The sequence below is a fragment of the Schistocerca nitens genome, chromosome 3, assembly GCF_023898315.1.
Source record: "Schistocerca nitens isolate TAMUIC-IGC-003100 chromosome 3, iqSchNite1.1, whole genome shotgun sequence".
Classification (NCBI taxonomy): Eukaryota; Metazoa; Arthropoda; class Insecta; order Orthoptera; family Acrididae; genus Schistocerca; species Schistocerca nitens.
In genome coordinates this window covers 883,145,611-883,158,460 of record NC_064616.1, presented here as the reverse complement: position 1 = coordinate 883,158,460, position 12,850 = coordinate 883,145,611, and the positions used below count along the sequence as shown (strand labels likewise).

At 39.7% G+C, this 12,850-nt stretch overlaps 1 protein-coding gene across 2 annotated transcripts in view; it reads left to right on the top strand.

The window, feature by feature from the left end:
• The window catches only part of LOC126249803 (uncharacterized), a 619,524-nt gene that overhangs the window by 509,991 nt on the left and 96,683 nt on the right, over nt 1-12,850 (top strand). For both annotated transcript variants that reach the window (XM_049951497.1, XM_049951498.1), the window contains exons 4-5: nt 289-424; nt 10,665-10,804. In XM_049951497.1, coding sequence (XP_049807454.1) covers nt 289-424; nt 10,665-10,804 — 276 coding nt within the window. The remainder of the gene's footprint in view (nt 1-288; nt 425-10,664; nt 10,805-12,850) is intronic.

Sequence of the window (12,850 nt, the reverse complement as noted above, 5' to 3'; positions counted from 1 at the left end):
AAAGGCGGAAACGCTGCTCAACTGCTGTTTGTGTATGAGAAATCGGTTGGAAACTTTCCTCATGTCAGCACGTTGTTGGTGTCGCCACCGGCGCCAACCTTGTATGAATGCTGTGAAAAGCTAATCATTTGCATATCACAGCATCTTCTTCCTGTCGGTTAAATTTCGCGTCTGTAGGACGTCATCTTCGTGGCGTAGCAATTTTAATGGCCAGTAGTGTATTTAGGGCACTCGGGAAAGACTACGATGACCAAAACGTTATCATAGCCTCTGAAATTTCTGTTTTAGTGGAAAAGAGTTGTCGAAATGTAACAAGTGAAGTGGTATCATACTTCGTGAATCCCAGCTACCCAAATCAAGACAGAGCTGGGACATTCTGTGACTTCAGGATTGATGTACTGGATGAAGATATCTGTCAAGTACGGTAAGAGAAGATTATTTACCATCATTTGTACTTTTATTAATCTGTCAATGAATAAGTGTTTGTAAGAGTTTGTAGTGCATAAAAATGTAAGTGTATTGTATGTGGACACCTTTCACAAATAATGGAACTTTCACTCTGCTCTTTTGGAGCTTCCTGGCATTAAAACCATCTGTATTCTTTTCTTAAATTAAAACTACGTACCGGACCGGGAAACGAACCCGGCTTTTACTGACTGAGCGATCCAGGCATGACCCAAACTCGCCCTCTCAGCTTCATTTGTCTTAATTTCCAAATACCACAGAAACTTTCCTGCATTCTTTCTGGAATAGGACGTCGCGAGTAGCACTGCACGATATCGTTCCTTCAAGAAGATATGCAGTAGAGCTACTGTGAAGTATGGAAACTATGAGAGAAGTCCTAGTGCATAGAAAAGTCATTCAGTGAGCGCACTGACCGCTAAAAGCGAGGTTCCAGGTTCAAGGCCGGAGCCATCACAAATTAAGTATGTCAGGACGTTTCATACATATCTAACATCTTGGAAAGAGTATTTTAAAATACTCGTACTCTGTATGCAAAGTATACATAATTCTACACTATTTGATACTGCTGGAAGCTGCATAACTTTTTATATTCGAAGTGAATGGTAATTTGCAGCAGAATTCTGTAGTAATACATTCCTTATACATGAGATAACACCGAGCGGGGTGGCACAGTGGTTAGCACACTGGACTCGCATTCTGGAGGACGACGGTTCAAACCCGCGTCTGGCCATCTTGATTTAGGTTTTGCGTTGTTTTCCCTAAATCGCTTCAGGCAAATGCCGGGATGGTTCCATTGTAAGGGCACGGCCGACTTCCTTCCCTAATCCAATGGAACCGATGACCTCGCTGTTTGGTCCCCTCCCCCCAACCAACCACCAAATCTCCTTACACAAAGCATAAGATGAGAAAATACATACATTTGCATAAACTACGGACACGTTCCCCATGTCCTAAGACAGCTCAACGTGTCTGTGTTATGTACATACGTTTTTCCACAGACTAACAGTGAAACAATAATGATGCCGAAAAGGCTCGCACTATCGGAAATTAAACTAAACTCCGCCCGAACAGGCCATGAAGGCCCAACGGTACCGACCGGCCGCCGTGTCATCCTCAACCACAGGCATCACTGGATGAGGATATGGAGGGCCATCTACATCTACATCCATACTCCGCAAGCCACCCGACGGTGTGTTGCGGAAGGTACCTTGAGTACCTCTATCGGTTCTCCCTTCTATTCCAGTCTCGTATTGTTCGAGGAAAGAAAGATTGTCGGTATGCCTCTGTGTGGGCTCTAATCTCTCTGATTTTATTCTGATGGTCTCTCCGCGAGATATACGTTGGAGGGAGCAATATACTTCTTGACTCCTCGGTAAAGGTATGTTCTCGAAACTTCAACAAAAGCCCGTACCGAGCTACTGAGCGTCTCTCTTGCAGAGTCTTCCACTGAAGTTTATCTATCATCTCCATAACGCTTTCGCTATTCCTAAATGATCCTGTAACGAGGCGCGCTGCTCTCCGTTGGATCTTCTCTCTCTCTTCTATCAACCCTATCTGGTACGGATCCCACACTGGTGAGCAGTATTCAAGCATTTGGCGAACAAGTGTACTGAAACCTACTTCCTTTGTTTTCGGACTGCATTTCTTTAGGAGTCTTCCAATGAATCTCAGTCTGGCATCTGCTTTACCGACGATTAATTGTATGTGGTCATTCCATTTTAAATCACTCCTAATGTCTACTCCCAGATAATTTATGAAATTAACTGCTTCCACTTGCTGACCTGCTATATTGTAGCTAAATGATAAAGGATCTTTCTTTCTATTTATTCGTAGCACATTACACTTGTCTACATTGAGATTCAATTGCCATTCCCTGCACCATGCATCAATTCGTTGCAGATCCTCCTGCATTTCAGTACAATTTTCCATTGTTACAAGCTCTCGATATACTACAGCATAATCCGCAAAAAGCTTCAGTGAACTTCCGAAGTTATCCACAAGGTCATTTATATATATTGTGAATAGCAACGGTCCTACGACACTCCCCTGCGGAACACCTGAAATCACTCTTACTTCGGAAGACTTCTTTCCATTGAGAATGACATGCTGCGTTCTGTTATCTAGGAACTCTTCAATCCAATCACACAATTGGTCTGATAGTCCATATGCTCTTACTTTGTTTATTAAACGACTGTGGGGAACTGTATCAAACGCCTTGCGGAAGTCAAGAAACACGGCCTCTACCTGGGAACCCGTGTCTATGGCCCTCTGAGTCTCGAGAACGAATAGCGCAAGCTGGGTTTCACACGATCGTCTTTTTCGAAACCCATGCTGATTCCTACATAGTAGATTTCTAGTCTCTGGAAAAGTCATTATACTCGAACATAATACGTGTTCCAAAATTCTACAACTGATCGACGTTAGGGATATAGGCCTATAGTTCTGCGCATCCGTTCGACGCCCCTTCTTGAAAACGGGGATGACCTGTGCCCTTTTCCAACCTCTTCGAAAGCTACGTTCTTCTAGCGACCTACGGTACACCGCTGCAAGAAGTGGGGCAAGTTCCTTCGCGTACTCTGTGTAAAATCGAACTGGTATCCCATCAGGTGCAGCAGTCTTTCCTCTTTTGAGCGATTTTAATTGTTTTTCCATCCATCTGTCATCTATTTCGATATCTACCAGTTTGTCATCTGTGCGACAATCTAGAGAAGGAACTACAGTGCAGTCTTCCTCTGTGAAACAGCTTTGGAAAAAGACATTGAGTATTTCGGCCTTTAGACTGTCATCCTCTGTTTCAGCACCATTTTGGTCACAGAGTGTCTGGACATTTTGTTCTGATCCACCTACCGCTTTGAAAAAAAATGGTTCAAATGGCTCTTAGCACTGTGGGACTCAACTTCTAAGGTCATCAGTCCCCTAGAACTTAGAACTACTTAAACCTAACTAACCTAAGGATATCACACACATCCACGCGACCGTAGAGGTCGCGCGGTTCCAGACTGCAGTGCCCAGAACCGCTCGGCCACCCTGGCCGGCTACCGCTTTGACATAAGACCAGAATTTCTTAGGATTTTCTGCCAAGTCAGTACATAGAACTTTACTTTCGAATTCATTGAACACCTCTCGCATAGCCTCCTCACACTACATTTCGCTTCGTGTAATTTTTGGTCAGCACTCCTCTCTCCCGGCCGTTTTGTCAGTTTACGAGACCGGAGCCGCGACTTCTCAATCAAGTAACTCCTCAGTTTGCCTCACAAGGGCTGAGTGCACTCCGCTTCCAACAGCGCTCGGCAGACTGCATGGCCACCCATCCAAGTGCTAGCCCAGCCCGACAGCGCTTAGCTTTGGTGATCTGACTGTAACCGGCGTCACCACTGCGGTAAGGCTGTTGGCATTATCGGAAATTTATAATTCCTTTCACGCTTATTACTTACATGTACTTGATTGTCATTGGCATCCATCCCAGGAAAAGAATGAACATGAAACTGGTAAACTCTCAGGCTGAAATAGATGTCGCAATGCCGTGGGAAAGCGAAACGCGATGTACTATTAGTGATGTCAAGGGTGTAAACTAAGTTTAGGACATCAGAAAACTGAAGATCCTCTTTTCAGCAAAAAGAAGTAGGGAGCAACTTGAAAACTGTGGTTCTCTAATGTTATTAAACCTCGACAAGTCTTGGATAAAGCACATTGAAATTTACTATGGAACAAAGAGAATTTCAGACGGTAAACTGCTTGAAGTTGACTTGTTGAAGACACTGACGAGCATCTGCCCAGCAGTAGATGTATCAGCGCAGTCGCAGCTCTCACATATCAGGAAAAAATCCAAGGCAGTCAGTCTGTAAACTAAGACAGCAGGAGACCGGGGAGGCCGGAAGCAGCGAGTTGTAGTACGATAACGCTGCATACCGCTGGTAATCTAGTTATATTCCTACAATGAGTCAGTTGACTGATTGTGATCGTGGGAGTCCAGCTGGGCAGCCTAAGGTGGATCAAAGTTTCACGTCTGCTTCGAGCGACAAAAAGTCAGCACCTGACAGACCAGGTGAATCCAGGGGCTACCGACAGTGTCTCCTCGACGACTGTTCAGCGAACGTTGCTGCTTATGGGGCTCCGCAGCAGGAGCCATTCATCGATGATGTAGACTGGAATTTGCACGCCAGTACCTCAACTAGACGCCCACTGAGTGGCGACAACTGGTCTTTTCTGATTAATCCCATTTTATGCTCCATCGAACAGATGGTCGTTGGAGTGTATGGTCCTGCAACAATCGTCAAAGGTTCCAAGCCGGAGGAGGGAGCTTTATGGTCTGGGGTATGTTTCTGTGCCATTGCCTGGGTGATATCGTCATTCTGGAAGGCACAGTGGATCAACACATCGTATGCATCTAACCTTGAAGACCATGTTCACCCCTACATGAGAGTGTTTTCCCTCAGCACAGTGACATCCACCAGCAGAACAATGCAACGTGTAACATAGCTCACGGTGTACGTGCATGGTTTGAAAAGCAGCAGGATGAGTTTACCGTGCTCCCCTTTCCACCAAACTCCTCTGATTTAGACCCAATTGAGACTCTGTGGACCACCTTGATCGGTCTGTTACGCCTCGTTCCTCAACTCAGATACCTAGTGCAGCTGGTCACGGCACTCGAGTCAGCATCTCTCCACATCCCTGTTGGTACCCCCCGGAACTTCATTGATTCTCTTCCTGCACATTGGCGCTGCAAAATGTGCTTGCATAGGCTTTTGAGAGATGATCACATTAATTTAGGAGGAGGAGGAAATCTGTGTTTAATGTCCCATCAACAACAAGGTCATTAGAGGTGAAGCACAGGCTCAGATTAGGGAAGGATGGGGAAAGAAATAGGCTATGCGCTTTCAGAGGAACCATCCCGGCATTTGCCTGAAGTGATTCAGGGGAACCTCGGAAAACCTGAATCAGGATGGCCAGGTGAAGGTTTGAAGCGTCATCCTCCCAAATGCAAGTCTAGGGTGCTAACCACTGTGCCACCCCACTTGGTCTCATTAATGTGACAGACTGTGTATGTGTATCTTTAACTTTCACAGAAATAATGTAACATGACATAATTTTTACACATCATTTTAATGTAATACTGATTAAATACCGAGGTATGTATGTGTGTGCAATTATCTTTGACTTTCAAAAATGTTCAAATGTGTGTGAAATCTTATGGGACTTAACTGCTAAGGTCATCAGCCCCTAAGCTTACACACTACTTAACCTAAATTATCCTAAGGACAAACACACACACCCATGCCCGAGGGAGGACTCAAACCTCCAACGGGACCAGCCGCATAGTCCATGACTGCATTTTGCATTTTTATTAAATTTGCTCACTAGCACAACTGTGCTAGTCCAGCCGTCTTGGATTTTGATTGGTTGAAGATGGGGAAGGGAGGTGTTCGGCTTGATGGCATCACTAATGAGGAGGGAGGGGATTTGCCCGTTTCTTGATGATGTTATATGTTCAAGGTCATTGCCATTGGACCTGTATGTAGGCAAGCTGCATTATAACTTGCACTTTTCAAGGTAATTTAAGTGCAGAGTGGTCTGGGTAGTTAGTGTATATATACTAACGAAGTGTAATTCACACTCTAAGGAGGTCACTTGCAAGCTCTAGTTCAGCCCATTCTTAGCGCTTGTTCATCAGACTAGGAACTATCAAGTTGGATACATTATCTGATCAGAAATATGTTAGTGGAAACTAATACAGTGTGTGTGTGTGTGTGTGTGTGTGTGTGTGTGTGTGTGTGTCTTTGGTTTCCTTTTTTGTGTGCACCTGTTGAAGACTCAACGTTTCTGCTATTCACTGGGTGGTCTCCTTTACTCCAAAATAATTTACATTCTACTAGATGTTTCCTATTATATTTATTTTCATGAATTAATAGGCAGATCCTGCATTCCCAGAGAAGCGGATTCATGATTCAGTAAAGCATTAGCTTATGACATATCAGTAATTTATAAAACAGTGTGATAATGTCTGTTATCTTTATCAATACATTTTTGTTAATAACGTTGTCTCTTCTAATGTAGGTAATGGTTTGAGAATGAACAAAATTGTTCAAAACTAGGCACTAATAAAAGTATTATTTGCAAGTCTGACAGAAACAACAATTAATAAATTACAAACATATAAGGAATGAAAGTAGAATGCCATTACAAAATGCAAAATCTTAAACTGTTTTTCCAAAAAAATTTAATATATCTGTGATCAGACCAGTTCACAAATGCAGTTACCTGCTAATTATTTGACAATTTGTCATATTATTGAAAAATCTAAACATACTGTGCACTGTATGTAGCAGGAAAAATTCCTAAAATTTGGAATACAACAATGTAGCTAGCTTTACATAGTATGAATGCCATTCATAAAGTCAGACAGTATCACAAAAGGAAGAATATAAATAGTTAAACAAGAAAAGTCATCTTTTTTGGAATTTCACGAGATGTTACCAAACCTTTTGATTCTATAACACATAAAAATGTACATGGGGAACTAACACTTTTGATATAAATGACACTTGATGTGCATGACTGGAATCATACTTTAATAACAGGAACATGTGGCGACTATAACAGGCTGCGCCAAAGTTCAGAGTGGAGGAAAGTTAAATTATAGAATTACACGTGGTTCAGTATCTAACTCACTCAAGAGCTGCAGTAGTGGTCTATCAAGCTAAAATGCCCTTCACAACAACAAAAATAATAAAAGGTCTGTACTCAAACATACTAAACACGGTAAAGTGTTTTGCTGAAAAGATTATCTGTTGGTTAATAGGAAGGAGTTTAACTTTTAATCTCATAAAAACTGTGTCGGCACACAAATTTGAGGATGACTTCTGTGTAAATGTTCACAGAAAGGTCTATTCAGTCAAAATTACATAATTAATAACTGATACTGTGTCAGGATAGTGAATCTGCTGAGTTCAGAGCCATCTGCACATATGCTATCTATTTTTGAACACTGGAAACACCAGGTTGAAATATTAACAATATAAGGAAAAGCATAAATCACTATTCACCATAAAGATGGCACGTTAAATGCAGACAGGTGCAAATAAGAGATTCAGCTTTTGGCCAAAGCCTTCTATGAAAAGAAATGACACATACACACATATTCATATGAGCAAGCACAAGCTGCCAGAGATGGCAGTCACATGTGCATGAGGTGTGCTTGCTTGTATGAATGTGTGTGCAGTTTACTTTCTGATGAAGGATTTGGCTGAAAGTTAAATGTGCAACAGTCTGTTCATTGTGCTTGTCTGCAACTCAGTGTTTCATCTTTATGGTGAATAGCGATCTATCCTTTTCCTAATCTTATTCTTTTTTAATTGCCTTGCCCTGTATAGTACCTCACTATAGTGTACACAATCATTCAATAATTTTTCTTCAGTAACATGATCTTAAACAGCATTTGCATACCAATTGCCATATAATTTAGTTTGATGGGAAATGAATCTTGGAAGCTAAAAAGGAGCTACTGAAAAAACGTATATGCCGATTATTGACAAAATATGAAGATGTATAGTGAGAAAGTAAATGGGATTGAAATGAAGTAGAAAGGGAGTATGAGACTGACTGATTTTTATTTGGTCATATTTTACTACATTATGTAAAGAGTATGCACATCTTATATAAGACAGATCAGCTTAATCTAATGTCTTAAAATACAAAACGGGAAAATATGACAGTAATTTTGTATACATTTACCTCTTTGTTTATATTTAGATATTTAAGTTATTTAAGTAATGATTTAATCAGGTGAATATAGTGTAAACGTACAAAAACATATGATACATGCAATAATTTATATTTATGTATAGTTTTATATGTTGTTATAAATATTGTTTCCACACTCATTTTTCCACAGGTAACTGTAAAACAAATATAATGATAATAAAACATTATTCACTATTTATATATTCATTCTTCTACAGTATAAAATTCTTTGTGCACAAAATAATCCTTAAAACATTTCCGGAATGCCTTCTTACTCATACTATCCCTTAGTCCCTTAGGTAGACACTTTACTAGTTGTATGCCTGAGTACTGAGTGCTTGTGTCATGTGAATGGACATCTGTGTTTTTTCTAGTGATATATGTAGTCCTTTGTTAACAAAACTGTTATTCTGATATTTAGCCTACATAGATGGAAGTATCAGTATTTTTGATGCCTTTCTTTTGCAATATAAAAATTCCTTTTGTGTTACTGCTGAAGTTTCCTCACACACTAATACCATACTGTTGAGTTAAGTGTAAAATGACCATGGTATACTGTACATAGAAGTTGTTTACTGGCATAATGTGCAAGTTATTTCATAATAAATATTATAGAACTTAATGTTAAGTACACATTGTCTATATGTTGTCTCCATGGGAGATTATGTTTAACACTATTCCCAAACATTTTACAGAAGTTGCTTCTTCCCATTTTGTTTCATTTATAAATAATGTATCTGACCTTCTTTTTCTTTATTGGTGAGCACCATGAACATGGTTCATTTTAGATTTATAATTAAGTCATTCTCTGTGAGCCACAACCATGTTGTTTGTTGAAATAAATGTGCTCCTTTCAGATGTTTCTACACTTTTTTCAACTTTTACTAATGTCATCAGCAGAAAGAATTTTCTGTTTCTTGTCACTGACATTAATATTGTTTGCAAAGAGGTTGTGTTCAGATTCTGTCACCACATACTGCTTTTTGTTGCCAACATATGATTGTATTATTGCACTGCATGTCCACTTATTTCGTATCCTTCAACATTTTCAAGTAGAAATGTAAAGGTGATTGCATTAAAAGACTCAGGTAAATCTAGAAACATAGGAGACAATCTGCAGCTCATGGTCTAGTGGCTCGCATTGCTGCCTCTGGATCAAGGGGGCATGGGTTTGATTACCTGCCAGGTTGAGCATTTTCTCGCCCTAGGGGCTGGATATTTGCGTGTCCTCATCATTTCATCATCATTCAGGAAAAGTGGTGAGACTACACAGTGAAAAGATTGGTAATTTGTATGGGCACTGATAACCATACAGCTGCATATCCCACAAACCAAATATCATCATCATAGCAGATACAGAGTTTCTTTTGTCCAATGCTTCTGTGACAGACTCTGTTAGTCAATAGCTGTTTCTGTAGATTTCCCTTTTTGGACACTTTGTTGTGACAGTACCAGAATATTGTCTTTCTGTAAGAATTTAATCAATCTACTCTTCATAAGCAGCCATAATATTTTTGAAAAAGCAGATATTGGGGATACTGGTCTGGAATTATTTAAATTTTTTATTTTTTCCTGGAAGCACTCCACCTCTGAATGAGCAGTCTGCAATATCAAAAAGTGCTTCATTTATTTCCACACTCACATGTTTTATTAAATTATTAGATATGATCATATCCCTGTGGAAGAGCCAGATGCAAAATCTGCCCAATTCACCCACCCAGCATGTCCTAGTCCACTCCTATCACAGGCTTATCCTATCCCATCAGAGGTAGGGTCACCTGTGAAAACAAAAATGTCATACACAAACTCTGCTGCAATCACTCCACAGCTTTTCATGTTGATATGACAACCAACCAGCTGTCCACCAGAACGAATGGCCACCGCCAAACTGTGGACAACAACAAAGCTGACCACCCAGTTGTAAAATCTACAGCTGAGCACAACATGCTTGATTTCAATGGCTGTTTCACAACCTGGATCCTCCCTTCCACCACAATCTTTTTCTGAACTATGCAGATGGGAGTTATCCTTCCAACACATCCTTCACTCCCATAACCATCATGGCCTCAGTCTCTGTTAACCCACTGTCCCCACACCCTCCATTCAGCAGTTTCCTCTTCCTCTGTCCTGTCAACCCATGAAAATCCTTGTCTCCAAGTCACCTCCATCGTGCACCGCAGCACACTGCTCCAGTGCCTGTGCATCACAGACCTAGCCTGTGCACCTTCCACTCCCCCTCCCCCCCTTCTCCCCTCCCCTTCCCCCCCACATTCCCAGCTATATAATTATAACATTCAAAACTTCCAACCTATAAGTGTAGAGCTAAAAATGATGTAATGCAGTTATCTCATGCATATCTGAAAACTGTCATTCAGAGAGAAATTAATTAATGATATTTTTAAACAATTAAATTGCATTTACATGATACCACAAAAGTAATGGCTGAAACTTACTTGCAGCATGGATTTTGAACAGTTTTCTCTCAGTGGGCCACACAGAACACTAGGTATATGCCGTAATGACCGTTTTATTGTGACCACCTCACTACCAAATGGCATTGGATTATCAGAACTATGTGGAGAAAATGGTGGACAACACAGTAAGTAATGGTATTGTGATGGTTGTAACTGTTTGTGCCAATCCTTTTCAGTACAGGTAATAAGTGTTCTCACAAATATCAATACTAACATCTCACATGGCTCATTTAGCTGGAAATTCAAATAAAAATATTTCAGTAATGATTTATTGTTATGAAGTCATAAGAGTAAGGAAATATTCCATGTAAACAGTTTTATTTTTTAGTTTTATTCTAAATCATCACACTAATAACTCAATGACATTTTATTCATATACATATTACAATGAAAACCCTTCCACATGATCAAATTCTCATGTGAGCTAGTGCAGTTGCTACAATGCTCTACTTGCATGCTAGGTGGGACAGAGTTCCCCATTTGGTCATTATGAATTAGTTTTTCATTGTTTCCTACACCACTTAAAGTGAATGTCAGGATGGTCTCTATGATGAGTCAGTGGTTCATTTCCTGCCAATACTTACCCAATCTAAATTTGTGATCCATCCGTAGTGATCAACAAAAAGTAAAATTCCTATCTCATTTTATTTTCATACATTACTGAAACAAGAAAAAAAGTGTTTCATCCTGGCACCCAAGTTGCACTGATAGCAATAAAATTTTGTTTTTGTTATGTTAGCACACGTTTTCCAATGCAGTAAGTCAAGTGCAATCATAATGAGCAAAATCATTCTTTTTATACAGCTTTATAACTCAGTTAAGTTGTGTGTGTTTGTTCACACTGATAAACAGTAATACTGTGAAATGATAATTTTTTTGGTTTTGGGTGATTTATTCACCCAAAGTTGATGGGGGCTTATAAGGAGGCCACATCAACGCTTTCAATAGCTACAAAATGTGTAATTGAATTCAAAGATGCCTGTACCTGTCCTGGAAGTGAAATCCAAAAAATGCCACTTAGCATTTACTAAATACCTGACACCAAAGGCATGGCAGAGAAGAGAATAATACATTTGCATGAAGAGTTAACTATAAGAAAGTTTTGTGTACAATGAATGCTACACATGCTGAATGTTGACTTAAAGCAAAAGCAAAAGTTTTGTGAGTAATGTTTGGTTGATTTTTAAAAGATTCAGCTGAGTTTGTGAACCAGTTTATAACTGAGGCTGCAATTTGCATGAAAATGCTATGAGATGAAGTGGCCATCTGTATGCACTTTAATAACTTTCTGATGTCTTCACCACACTTTTTATTATTTCCAAAACTGCCTTATGCACTTTGACATTATGTCAGTTTCAAAGCCTATAAAATACAACACAAAATTGGTATAAAAATATATGTAAAAAGGTTGTATTTGACAATTAACTAGAGATATAGTATCATGAGTAGACTATGGCTTTCTAGCTTACCAGTGTCATGTAAATCACAAAATTGTTCATTAGTATGTTGCGTCTTGTCAACAGTCTAAATCATGAGACTATTGAAAATCGCTACCAAAGGACAAATTGGAAAACAAGTGGACGAAACCACTAGGCTGTGCTGGATACATGAAACATGCCACATTTATTTGTTTATAACTACATTTTCATCATTATATCTTATAACACAATTTAATCAGGAAACAATTCATGGAAATCACTGTACAATGTTTTACAAAAAGGTATTTCTTTACAAAACAATGTGTAACAGGTCTTTTGAGTGGTTGAAAAAATGCACTGGAAGAGCTCACTGGGTAGCACAAGGGTACATGAGGCCTACTGTCTTTCAATGAACATGTTTTTGACAACTCACAGCATGTAAATTGGTAGCATCCATAAAATTTCATAAGTACCTAGAAATACTAGTTGGGACAAGCACTTGCTTATGAAGAACAGGTGGCACCCATGCATTGTCATTCCTGCCAATGGAAGCAAAAGTTTAAGCACTATACAGAAAATTCAAACAATTTGAAAAGGCCCTATTTTGGAACCCCATACATCAGTTCCCTCAATAGTATATGGCAACCATCCCATATCGCCTTATCTAATTAAAATTTATTAACCTGCAAACATCAGTTTCACTAAAGCACATCCAAAATACAGTCATATAAAAACCAGTGCAATATTACTGCT